Source organism: Canis lupus, chromosome 20 (genome assembly GCF_011100685.1).
Source record: "Canis lupus familiaris isolate Mischka breed German Shepherd chromosome 20, alternate assembly UU_Cfam_GSD_1.0, whole genome shotgun sequence".
Classification (NCBI taxonomy): Eukaryota; Metazoa; Chordata; class Mammalia; order Carnivora; family Canidae; genus Canis; species Canis lupus.
The window spans coordinates 33295671-33309937 of NC_049241.1; the positions used below are offsets into that span (position 1 = coordinate 33295671).

The 14267-nt window shown below is 34.7% G+C and overlaps 1 protein-coding gene across 1 annotated transcript in view; it reads left to right on the forward strand.

Annotated features, from left to right (window-relative positions):
* DNAH12 (dynein axonemal heavy chain 12) overlaps window positions 1-14267 on the forward strand; it is a 202979-nt gene that overhangs the window by 138037 nt on the left and 50675 nt on the right. The window contains 4 exon segments of the mRNA XM_038566103.1: window positions 5756-5970; window positions 7186-7378; window positions 9269-9461; window positions 11054-11226. Coding sequence (XP_038422031.1) covers window positions 5756-5970; window positions 7186-7378; window positions 9269-9461; window positions 11054-11226 — 774 coding nt within the window.

The window sequence follows — 14267 nt, forward strand, 5'->3', positions numbered from 1 at the left end:
TATTTTAATTTAAATTCAAATCAATTTGCCAACCCTTTAGTGTTTCTTTTAGTGAAGAGTTGTGAATTGGTCTGAAGATGTCTTTGTTTTTCTCATTTAAAGAAATTTTTAAGTCAGGTTTATTGAGATATGATTTATATACAGTAAAAATCTATAAATTTTAGGTGTACTATTTTATGAATTTTGACTAAGGCTATGATCCTATGATCTCTGCCACATTCAAGATACAGAACATTTCCAACCATTTGAGGATTTTAAATGGAGAGAGGGAATGACATAACGGTTTTTGTTTTTTGTTTTTCAGTTAACATATAAATGACATAATTGTCTTCACTTGTAATCAGAGTGTTTAGATCATTTATACTTAGTTATTGATACATTTAGATTTTTTTAAATTTTTGTTTATTAGATTTTATTTATTTATTCATGAGAGACACAGAAAGAGAGAGGCAGAGACACAGGCAGAGGGAGAAGTAGGCTCCACTCAGGGAGCCGATGTGGGACTCGATCCCAGGTCTACAGGATCATGCCCTGGACCGAAGGTGGCGCTAAACCGCTGAGCCACCCAGGCTGCCCGATACATTTAGATTTAAATCTGCTTGCTGTATTGCTAGTTGTTTTTTTGTCTCATTTGTTCTCTCTTTTTTTAAAATAATAAATTTATTTTTTATTGGTGTTCAATTGGCCAACATACAGAATAACACCCATGCTCATCCCGTCAAGTGCCCCCCTCAGTGCCCATCACCCATTCACCCCCACCCCTGCTCTCCTCCCCTTCCACCACCCCTAGTTCATTTCCCAGAGTTAGGAGTCTTCATGTTCTGTCTCCCTTACTGATATTTCCTACCCATTTCTTCTCCCTTCCCTTCTTTTCCCTTTCACTATTATTAATATTCCCCAAATGAATGAGACCATATAATGTTTGTCCTTCTCCGATTGACTTACTTCACTCAGCATAATACCCTCCAGTTCCATCCACGTCGAAGCAAATGGTGGGTATTTGTCATTTCTAATAGCTGAGTAATATTCCATTGTATACATAAACCACATCTTCTTTATCCATTCATCTTTCGATAGACACCGAGGCTCCTTCCACAGTTTGGCTATTGTGGACATTGCTGCTAGAAACATCGGGGTGCAGGTGTCCCGGCGTTTCATTGCATCTGCATCTTTGGGGTAAATCCCCAGCAGTGCAATTGCTGGGCATTTGTTCTTTATTCCTTTTATCTTTTGTTCCCCACCTGGCTTTGGAGTAATTGAAATTTTTATTATTATTTCATTCGCTTATTTGTTATATACTCCTTATTTTTAGTCTTTGCTCTAGAGCTTACAATATACCTCTTCAATTTATCACTGAATACTTTCAAATAATATACTACTACCCATATAGCATAAGAATCTTTCAAGTATAATTCCAGTATCTTTTCTATTGTGGTGTTGTTGCATATTTTACTTTATCATATGTCATAAATCTCACAATACATTGTTACTCTTTTTGCTTTAGACAATAATTTATCTGTTAGAGTGATTAAATATAAGGAAAAAAGTCTTTTATATTTCCTTCGTTTTTTTCCTATTTTTGGACCTCTTCATTTCTTTGTGTTTCTGTATGATTTTATATTTCTTCTGCCTGAATATTTTTTTATTTCTTATTTTTTCTAAAGAATATTTTTGGCAGTTCCTTATGTAGGTCTGTTGACAATTCACTCAGCATTTTTTCTCTGTTTCATCTTCATTTTGAAAGCTATTTTTTGCTGGGTTTAGAATTCTGAAGTGACAGGTTTTCAGGTATTTTTTTTTTCCTTTAAGGATGTCATTCCATTGCTTCTGGCTTACATGATGAAAGTCTGCTCTAAGTCTTATTTTAGTTCCTCTTTATGTAATGTATCTTTTTTTCTGCTGACAATTTTCAAATTTTTATCTTTTGTTTTCAGCAGTTTATAACCAATTCTTACTGTGCTTATTCATGATATCTAGAGTTTGTCTGTTTATAATATTGTATGGTAATCAAAGCAGTGTAGACTCTAGCGTCAGGATAGTTGAATTCAAATTTTCCCCTATCACTTTCTGTCTTGAGATTTTGGTAACTTACTTGACCTCTCAATGCTTCAGGTGCCCCACCTGTAAATGGGGATGATAATTACTCCTACCTCATAGAAATGTGAGAAAGTGCCCAATATACAATAAGTCCTCAATAAATGTTAGTCTTTAAAAATAATTATCTTCAGATTCCTCATTTTAATGTGTCTATATCTCAAAATCGGACTTTGTTTACGTTTTAACCAAAAAGAAATTACTTTGCTGCTTTATTAACATGTCATCTGGCTACTTAACAGCAAAATTTCCCCCAGATAACTTTCTCTGTCAGAAGCATAGATGGATAATGCTTTTTAATTCAGATTTCCCAAGGATCTCAAATGTAGGCTAGCATACCACTGTCATACTAGTAAGGTTTGCTTGAAGTACAGATGCTATGGTGGACCTCATCTCTCTGGATACAACTCAATTTTCCAATTATATATTTAATATTCACATAAGAGTATATTAAGTAGGAATTTTGGATATCTTTTAGAATAAACAACAATCTCTAAACATTGTATTACCAAGAACATTTATGCATTACTAAGAAAATTGATTAGCATTAAATGTTAATTTACAAAAATTGTTACTTTTTTGTAAGGGAATAAGCAATACTATATTTTTCTAATAATAAGGATATATAAGGATGAAACTAGTCCCTTTAAACAAGGCCTTGAAAGGTATTAAAAGCATCTAGTCAATTTTTAAGCAGTCATATGCTGAAAACCTTTCTCATTTCCAGAATACTTTTTCACTGTTTGCTATGATAGCAAAAGTAAATATTAACTAGTATCTGGACCTTTTTGTATTTTAATAGGATTTTGGCACAGTTTGAGCTGGGAAAGAAAACAGCTAGTTAGCTACTAATTAGATTGTTTTGTCTTTTTTTTTTTTCCTTTTAAAATTTTTTTTAAATTCTAGTTAGGTAACATACAATGTAATACTAGTTTCAGGTGTAGAATTTAGTGATTCATCACCTGCATACATTCTCCAGTGCTCATCACAGCAATTTCCCTCCTTAATTCCCATCACATATTTAACGCATTCTCCTACCCACCTTCTCTCTAGTAACCTTCATTTGTTCTCTATAGTTCTCTATAGTTAACAGTCTGTTTCCTGGTTTGCCTCTCCCCACTCCCAGCCCCATGTTCATCTATTTTGTTTCTTAAATTCCACATGGGAGTGAAATCATATGGTATTTGTCTTTCTCTGACTTATTTCACTTAGCATAATACTCTCTGGCTCCATCCACATTATTACAAATGGCAAGGTTTCATTCTTTTTTATGGCTGAATAATATTTCAGTATGTGTGTGTGTACATACATGATATCTTTATCCATTCATTAGATGATGGGCATTTGGGCTCTTTCCATAATTTGGCAATTATGCTATAAACATTGGGGTGCATGTATCCCTTCAAATCAGTATTTTTGTATCCTTTGGGTAAATACCTGGTAGTGCAATTGCTGGATCATATGGTAGTTCTATTTTTAACTTTTTGAGGAATTTCCATTCTGTTTTCCACAATGGCTGTACAACTTGGCGTTTCCACCAACAGTTAAGAGGGTTCCCCTTTCTCCATATCCTTGCCAATAACGATTGTTTCCTGTGTTGTTAATTTTAGTCATTCTGACTGACGTGAGGTGGTATCTTATCATTTTGATTTGTATTTCCCTAATGATGAGTGATGTTGAGCATCTTTTCATGTGTCTGTTAGCCATTTGTGTGTCTTCTGCCCATTTTTAAACTAGATTATTTGGTTTGGGGGCATTGGATTTTATAAGTTCTTTTTTTTTTGAGTTTTATAAGTTCTTTTTTTATAATAAATTTATTTTTTATTGGTGTTCAATTTACCAACATACAGAATAACACCCAGTGCTCATCCCGTCAAGTGCCCCCCTCAGTGCCCATCACCCATTCACCCCCACCCCTGCCCTTCTCCCCTTCCACCACCCCTAGTTCATTTCCCAGAGTTAGGAGTCTTCATGTTCTGTCTCCCTTACTGATATTTCCTACCCATTTCTTCTCCCTTCCCTTCTATTCCCTTTCACTATTATTTATATTCCCCAAATGAATGAGACCATATAATGTTTGTCCTTCTCCGATTGACTTACTTCACTCAGCATAATACCCTCCAGTTCCATCCACGTCGAAGCAAATGGTGGGTATTTGTCATTTCTAATGGCTGAGTAATATTAATATATTTTGGATACTAGCCCTTTATCTGATATGTCATTTGCAAATATCTTCTATTCTGAAGGTTGCCTTTTAGTTTTGTTGATTATTTCCTTCATTGTGCAGAAGCTTTTTATCTTGATAAAGTCCCAAGAGTTTATTTTTGTTTTTGTTTCCCTTGCCTCAGGAGACATATTTAGTAAGAAGTTGTGACGGCCAGTGTCAAAGAGGTTACTGTCTATGTTCTTCTCTAGGATTTTGATAGTTACCTGTATCACATTTAGCTCTTCCCTCCATTTTTAATTTATTTTTGTTTATTATATAAGAAAGTGGTCAAGTTTCATTCTTTTGCATGTTGCTGTCCAGTTTTCCTAACACCGTTTATTGAAGAGATTGTCTTTTTTCCATTCTTTCCTGCTTTGTCAAAAATTAGTTGGCCATATAGCTGTGGATTCATTTGTGGATTTTCTATTCTGTCCCATTGATACATGTGTCTCTTTTTGTGCCAGTGCCATACTGTCTTCATCACTACAGCTATAGTATAACTTGAAGTCCAGAACTGTGATGCCTCCTCCAGCTTTTCTTTTCTTTTTTAAGATTGCTTTGGCTATTTGGGGTCTTTTGTGGTTTCATACAAATTTTAGGATTGTTTTTTCTGGCTCTGTGAAAAATACTGATTATTTGTCTTTTAGAAAGGAAAGAAAAAATTTTAAAAAGCATTATCTGATAATAATTGATTAAAAAGATTTTTTTTTGTAGGCAAAGGAAAAGAGGATTTTATCCCTAGAAGTTGAAACAGAAAGACAATGTCTGAGAAAGTCAAACAACTTGGGACAAAAACTCTCCTTTCTGGAGTAACTCTTTTTAAAGATGATTTAATGCACTGTACTGAATATAAAAGGAACCTAAGACAGTCAGTACTATAACTGAGGAAGAGGAAAGCATGTCAGATTTTAAATATCTGAAACCATGAATTATTTGTTCTTGAACCCAAAGCCCTTACCATAATTACATAGAAAAATTTACCCTATAGATCTCAAATATATACCAGATAAAATTTGGAAACTTAGTTTTTCATAACCTGAGGAAATCCACTATAGGCTAGTGGATCTCTTATTTTAAATTTTTATCAAATAAATAGGTTTATTTTTATATTATGTTAATAGATGTCATTTATTAAGACTACCACAAAGACCATGCATTATATTGGAAAGAACACAGCTTACAGATTCACAAGATTCTCCTTGCGACATTGAACTAGTTTTGGAAATTTGAACAAAGTACTCCCAGAGACTGAATTTCCTCATTTCAAAAACAAATGACAATAAAACTCATTTAAAAGTAAATCTCTTCTTTCTTATAAAGATTAATCCTGATTTCTATGTGAAACACTTTGCATTTGTACAGATTGATGGTGATGTTTGTTATTTAAAATACATAATTTTAAAGAAATATCAACATCTATTTGTTTCCCTCACAATGTTTCTTATTATATTCTAGGCCTTTAATGATTGACCCTCAGGGTCAAGCTAATAAGTGGATCAAAAACTCTGAAAAAGAAAATCAGCTTAGTGTTATTAAGCTATCTGATTCAGACTATATGAGAACATTGGAAAATTGTATTCAATTTGGAACTCCACTTCTATTAGAAAATGTTGGCGAAGAACTGGACCCATCTTTGGAGCCTTTACTACTTAGACAAACTTTCAAGCAAGGTAGAAGTTAATTTATATTAGTTGGTAGAACTGAAAGATGTTTCAATGATCTTTGAGACAAGAAAACCACTACATAAATTCAAGGATAATGTTAATAACTCAGAACTTCTGTGTCATCGTTATGTGTGAAAGGAATTTAGAACGAAATGAATTTTGGTTGGATAATCTAAAATAAATATCTTGCCCTCTGTTCATTATGTTAACCTCTGTTATCTAGACTGCTCTTCAGTAGAGAACATAAAGAAGTTAAAGCCAGTTTGAAATCCCTTTGTCTTGTGACCATGGAGCTCACACAGCCCATTATTATGAATAGTAATGGTTAATGTGGACTAAACTTGACTTTAAGTTAAACAGTACCCACCTTACATCTTTCTACTTCAAAAATTTTATCTCTGCCAAACTCTAATACTTTATTTTTCTTTTCTTGGCTCTTAGTTTTTATTTAAATTCTAGTTAGTTAACATATAGTATAATATTGGTTTCAGGAGTAGAATTTAGTGATTCATCACTCATATATAACACCCAATGCTCATCACAGGGCCCTCCTTAATACCCATTACTCATTTTGCCCATCCTCAGTGCACATTTCTTCCAGCAATCCTCAGTTTGTTCTCTATAGTTAAGAGTCTCTTATGGTTTGCCTCTTTCTCTTTTTTCCCCCCTTTCCCTATGTTCATCCGTTCTGTTTCTTAAATTCCACATATGAGTGAAAGTATATGGTATTTATCTTTCTCTGACGTATTTTGCTTAGCGTAATATACTATAGCTCCAACCATATCATTGCAAGTGGTAAGATTTCATTCTTTTTGATGGCTGAGTAATACTCCATTATATATATATATACCACGTCTTAATCCATTCATCAGTTGATAGACATTCGGACTCTTTCATAAACTGTAGTACTTTGAAGAGCTTAATTCATATACAAATAATCTTGGAATTATGATTGAAAATTGATGGAGGAGGTAAGATCAAAAGGAATCTTGATTTATAAGGCCCCTGACAACCAGAGAAAATGTCTTATGCCACTCCAGAATGAATGAGCCCTGCTGTGTAATTGCTTTCTTGCCTCTATGTCTGTGATTTTGTCATATCTCTATTCTATTTTAAATTACTTTAGGACCCTTTATTTGTAGCCTAGACACAGCCTTAATATAGAAGGAGGGGCTATACAACTCTGGCCTACTTATCATGCATTTGCTTTCTGAAATATAGGTGGCATTGATTGCATCAGACTTGGTGAGGTCACTATTGAGTATTCCTTTGATTTCAAGTTTTATATCACCACAAAACTGAGAAATCCACACTTTATGCCAGAACTGGCTACAAAGGTATCTTTGCTAAATTTCATGATAACTCCAGAAGGACTTGAAGATCAGTTACTAGGTATTGTTGTTGCAAAGGAGAGGTATGTATTTTCTTATATGCTTCCAGATGGTTTAGAGAGGAATATTTGTAGGCCATTAATACTTTTGTTGTGTGATTATTTCAAAAACTTATTAAATTTTACATTTTGTTATTATAAATTAAGTATATAGTCCTTTAAAATAACCATTCTTGGAGTGGCTAGATGGCTCAGTTGGTTAAGAATCCATCTCTTGATTTTGGCTCAGGTCATGATCTCAGGGTCTTGAGATCAAGGCCCATTTCAATCTCCATGTTGAGCATGGAGCCTGCTGAAGATTCTCTCACTCTCCGTCTACCGCTCCCCCCTACTCACATGCATGCTTGCTTCCTCTCTCTTAAGAAAAAAAAGTAAAATTGCCACTCTAAGAACAAGTGAGTTATAAGCCAACCATATTATATTTGACTCTTAGTATTAGTAGTAGGATCCAGGAGACATACCATGACTTCTGAGTTGTATCTGATTAAGGCAAAAAAGTTACACAGAAGAATATATACTGTAGACAAAATCAGAAATATGTTCAAAGACTTAAATGCAGGATATCAATGAAATATTTGAATAATACAGTGAAATAATAAAAGAATGATTTTTTTATAATAAATTTATTTTTTATTGGTGTTCAATTTACCAACATACAGAATAACACCCAGTGCTCATCCCATCAATTGCCCCCCTCAGTGCCCGTCACCCATTCATCCCCACCCCCCCTGCCTCCTCCCCTTCCACCACCCCTAGTTCGTTTCCCAGAGTTAGGAGTCTTTATGTTCTGTCTCCCTTTCTGATATTTCCCACACATTTCTCCCTTCCCTTCTATTCCCTTTCACTATTATTTAAATTCCCCAAATGAATGAGAACATATAATGTTTGTCTTTCTATAAAAGAATGATTGATGAAATACTTAGATAAGAATGAAAAAGCAGGATACAAAATTATGCATGGTATGGATAATATTTTGTAAAAAAATATAGTTAATGTATGAATGAATATATATATATTTTTCTATATATATATATATATATATATATATATATATATATATATATATAGAAAAAATTAGGGAGGGAATATGCCAGAATGTTAGCAGTGATCATCTCTGAGGATGATAAGATCATGGGTAACTTATTTTTTCATTCTTTATATATTTTTCTATTACTAGCATGTGTTATTTTTTTAAAAGAGAAAATATATTAAGATATTTGATAGGGCTAGTAGTAAAGAATTGTTTCCTGATGGAAATCTTTGATTCCACTTGGAGCTTCACACAACATTATCAGTCTATTTCATGAAATCAAATTATAAGTGAAATTATGTAATCTATGAAGTGCCTTAGTTACTTCTAATATTTGAATCCTACTTGCACAGTATCCAAGATAGAACCAAGTCCTAACATTCTAAAACATCGTGAATTATGTTATTTTGAAGTCTTATACTGTCTTTGTGAAGATTGTAAGTGCCAGTTTTGTCTTCTTCTTGAAAGGGCAATTGTATGACAAGTCTTCTTTTCTGTTCCTGTGGAAGACATACATAATGAAAATAACACTGAATATGACAAAACCAAGGAGTAGATAAAAAGTTGACTATTGTGTTTCTTCTCCAGTTCCTATCCTCACATAACCACCTCAGCCATATGGATAAATTTAACACATTCTTAGATTTACTGTGGTACATTTTACTGCCACATTTTACATACATGCAATTGATGATCATTTTTTTTGCTCAAATAATCATTCGTATGGAAATAACTTTTTTTCCTTAGGATAAACTTTGTGCTACATATCTTTGTGTTACATGTCTACAAAATTATTTCTCTACAAAATTGTGATATCTAATATTCAGATATGATTTTAGATAAACTACTCCAGATTTAGACTAAATGTTTCTCTATCTTTTTAGACCAGAGTTAGAAGAGGAACGAAATGCCCTTATTCTTCAGTCTGCAGCTAATAAGAAACAGCTAAAAGATATAGAGAAGAAAATTTTAGAAACACTATCATCTTCAGAAGGGAACATTTTAGAAGATGAAAGTGCAATTAAAGTCTTAGACTCTGCTAAAATGATGTCCAATGAGATAACAAAGAAACAGCAGGTGAAAAGAGAATCCTAGCAATCTTTTGATCCTTTTTCAGTTTGCTCCTAGTATAATTTGGGAGAAAGTTTGTTTGCAAGGAGCAGAAGCCTATTCAAATTAGCCCACATAAGAAAGATACAAGGGCAGCATAAGGAATATAGTCAATGATAATATAATAGTGTCTTATACTGACAGATGGTCTACACTTGTGGTGAACACAGCATAATGTATAAACTTGTCCAATCACTATGTCGCACACCTGAAACTAATGTAACATTGTGTGTCAACTATATTCAAAAAAGAAAAGAAAAGAAAAGAAAAGATACAAGGGGGCATTTTCCCAATTACAGAGGTATATACAGGCCTCAAGAATAATAGAAAGTTTCTATGCTCTTTGTGTAATATTGTGTAGTCTTCATCTGTGCCTCTCTGCTCCATAAGAAGGCTAGTTTCTCCTGTAAAACATTTGTATCTGGTCCTTGCATGGAGAAACCAAATTTGGTTCCATTACCTTTTATTAGCACTAGTGCCCAGTACCACTTGACTTCCGTTTTTGGGGCTCTTATAAGTTCTAATTCTCTAGTGGGAAAAATTGATTTAGCTAATCTTGCGTCCATTTCTATCTTTACCTCCTGATTGAGTCAGCTACAAATGAGATTATTCAGTATAAACATGATACACAACAGTCTGTGGATAGTGTGTCCAAAGGAGAAGTGGTTTGGATAAGTGCTTTATACCTTTTTCCTATAGAATAGCAATCTATCAGAAGGAGTTACCAGTTGAAGAACTTGTTATCTTGGAGAATTTTTTTCTTTGGGGGGTCAAATACTAAGACCCCTATTATGTCCAGAAAAGTTAAACATATGAGAAGCTACTTTTAATGTCTAACACCATCAGCTAGGAAATATTTCTGAATATCTACTTTGCCAGACTTTGTGCTGGGTTCTGGTGCACATGTTGATACCTTAAACATACACATGTGCACATTCTCTATCTGACCTATTAAAATAAAAGAAGATGAGTGACTATAGTAGACACATGTCAGATTCAGGCAAAGTATAAGCAAAGATTGACAACTCTGGTATTCCCCAAACAAGAAACATAACCTTAAACTATTTTTCATTCTTTGTTGTCCTCCCTCTCATCTTCCTCTTCCCTCCCTTCCTAGTTCTTTCCTTCCTTTTCCTTTCTTTCTTTACAACTTTTAGCATAATAATAAGTCTTTTCTTATAAACTCTTCCTCTATAATTATGTCATTGAGTTGGGGGCTATTTTTTAAATATAAACTTTATTATATAAAAAATAAATAATCCAGGATCCCTGGGTGGTGCAGCGGTTTGGCGCTTGCCTTTGGCCCAGGGTGCAATCCTGGAGACCTGGGATCGAATCCCACATCGGGCTCCTGGTGCATGGAGCCTGCTTCTCCCTCTGCCTGTGTCTTTGCCTCTCTCTCTCTCTCTCTCTCTCTCTCTCTCTGTGTGACTATCATAAATAAATAAAAAAGAAAGTAAAAAAATATGTAAAAAGCCTCAAAATTAAAAAAATAAATAAAATAAATAATCCAAAAACACATTTCCTATGTCTTAATCCTGATTTTTCTCTTCTTCTAGATTGCAGAAAAGACAGAACTCAAAATAGCAGAGTCTCGAGAAGGCTACAGACCCATTGCTAAACATTCATCAGTATTATTCTTCAGCATTGCAGACCTGGCTAACATTGATCCCATGTACCAGTACTCTCTCACCTGGTTTGTCAACCTTTATATCAACTCTATTCATGACAGGTAAACATTTTCTTGCTTCATTTATCCTCCCTCAGTTGGATTTTCACCATCCTTTCCATAAAAATATACATAACTTTTTTCTTTTAAAAAAAAAAAGATTTTATTTTTTTGCAAGAAAGAGAGAGAGAAAGAGCACGAGCAGGGGCAGAGGGAGAGAGGGAAAGCAGGCCCCCTGCTAGCAGGGAGACTGATGCAGGGCTCAATCCCAGGACCCTGGGATCCTGACCTAAGCTGAAAGCAGATGCTTAACGGACTAAGCCACCCAGGGACCCCATTAACTTGTTTCTTATTACGTAATATGTATTCATTACGGAACATTTAAAAATATGGAAAAGTTGAAGGGCACCTCTGTGGTACAGTCCATTAGGCGTTTGACTCTTGGTTTCGACTCAGGTTGTGATTTCAGGGTTGTGAGGTTGAGCCCAGCATGGGGCTCTGCACTCAGCTGGGAGTCTGCTTGAGATTCCCTCTCTGCCTCTTCCTCTGCCCCTCCCGCCCATGCTCTCTCTTTCTCTAAAAAAAAATTAAATAAATCTTTTAAAAAATATATGGAAAAGTTGAAAGAAAAAGAGAAAGTCTCTTTTTTTTTCTAAGTTTTGTTTCACCCCTACTCAAGATGTAGGCATAGAAGGATTAGTTTTAGTCCTTCCCCCACCTCTTTTAAATATTTTAATATGGCACTTATCTTTGCTGGCAACTCCAGTACCTTTCTCCACCCTTGAGAACTCTAAAAAGTTTCAGTTCCAGGGTGCCTTGCTGGCTCAGTCAGTACAGCATGCAACTCTTGATCTCAGTTTGTGAGTTTGAGCTCCGCATTGGGTGTAGAGATTACTTTTAAAAATCTTAAGGAGTGCCTGAGTGTCTCAATCAGTTAAGCCTCTGCCTTCAGCTCAGGTCATGATCCCAGGATCCTGGGATTGACCCCATGTCCTGTTCCGTTTGGTGAGGAGTCTGCCTCTCCCTTTCCCTTTGCCTCTCCCCTTGCTTATGCTCTCTCACATGCTCTGTCTCTCTCTCTCTCTCAACTAAATAAATAAAACCTTTTAAAAAAGAAAATCGTAAATAAATAATATTTTTAAAAAGCTTCAGTCCTACACTTCTAATTATTTGCTAGATATTTTCACTTTAATCAATTAATAAATATACACAGATTTTGGAGTCAGACTGGAGTAAAGGATTAAGTCTCACTCCCACCATATACTAGCTATGTTGATACAGGCAACTCAGTTAACCTTTCTGTATGTAATTGCCTCAATTTTCCTTATCTATAAAATAGAGATAATAATAGTACCTACCTTTTAGAATTGTTATGAAAATTTAATATCTGTAAAGTGTTTATCACAATGTCTGGTATTTAGTAACTGCTATGTTTGTTAAGTAGAATAAAAGGATGATTTGAGCCTAGCATGTACAGTCTACATAGGCTCTTGGTAGAACAGTCTCTCCTGAGTGATTGAAATCCCTAAGCTTTCCCAGTTGGGATTTGGAATTTGAATTTATACAGTCCACACAATGGAGGAAATTCAAGGTGAGGAATTGACATAAATATCAATATCAAGTGTCAGCAAGGATGTAGAGTCATCAGAACCCTCATACACTACTGGCAGGATTGTAAAATCCTGGATTTTACAGGATTGCCACTTTGGAAATATTTTTAAATTCTCTGGAAAATTAAACATAGATTTGCTATATGAGGTAGTAATCAAAAAATCCAGTGATTCTTGGGGATACTTAAGAGAATTAAATGCATATGCATACACAGAAAATTATAGTATTTTTGGTACATGAAAAATATATATCTAAAAGTTACTTGATTAATTTTTTCTCCCTTCAGTACAATGATATTTATTCATGTGTAATATAGTTAGGTTCATATGTTGTTGGTTTAAGGGTTCTTTTGTATTTCATTTTAGAGTTTTCCCTTCATCCTTGTTGATTTTAATTTTACTATATTTTTGAGCACATACACATTAATATGATTCCAGAAGTTAATCCTATACAAAATGGTCTGCTCAGAGAAGTGTCACCATCCCCTATTCTTCCATCCCCTTTCCATGTGCCAAGATTGCTTTTTAAAATTAAATTAATTTTGAGATAAATGTAGAATCACATGCAGTTATAAGAAATAATATAGTGGGGGTCCCAGCTGGCTCATTCAATGGAGCATGCAACTCTTGATTCGGGAATGTGGGTTTGAGTTCCACTTTGGATGTAGAAATTACTTTAAAAAAATTAAAATCTTAAGAAAAGAAAAGAAATAATACAGTGATCTCCCATAATCTTTACCCAGTTTTCCCACTGGTGACATCTTCAAAACCTCTATAATAGTACAAGATCATAACCAGGATATTAATGTTGATACAATCAAGATAGGGAACACTTCCATCATAAGGATTCCCATGCTGCTCTTTTACAGCCATACCCACTTCTTTCCTATCCCTACTCTCTCCTCAACCTTTGACAACCACCAATCCATTCTTCATTTCTATAATCTCATCACTTCAAGAATGTAATATAAATGCAATCATATATAGCACATAACTTTTTAAAAAACGATTTAGTTTAGAGAAAGAGTGAGTGAGCATGAGCAGGGAGGGGGTGATAAAGGGAAAGAATCTTAAGCAGACTCCTCCTTCATTGGAGAGTCCTGTGTGGCGGCTTGATCCTGAGATCGTGACCTGAGCTACAATCAAGAGTTGGACCCTTAACTGACTGAGCCCCCAGGTGCCCCATATATGGCACATAACTTTTAAGGATTGGCTTTTTAAAAAATATTTTATTTATTTATTCATGAGAAACAGAGAGAGAGAGGCAGAGGGAGAAGCAGGCTCCATGCAGGGAGCCTGACATGGGGCTCGATCCTGGCTCTTCAGAATCACATCCTGGGCTGAAGGTGGTGCTAAACTGCTGAGCCACCCAGGTTGCCCAGGATTGTCTTTTTTAATCTCAATTCTTAATTCTCTGGGGATTCATTCAGATCGTTGTGTGTGTCAGTATATTGTTCCTTTTAATTGCTAAGAAATATTTCATGATATTGATAT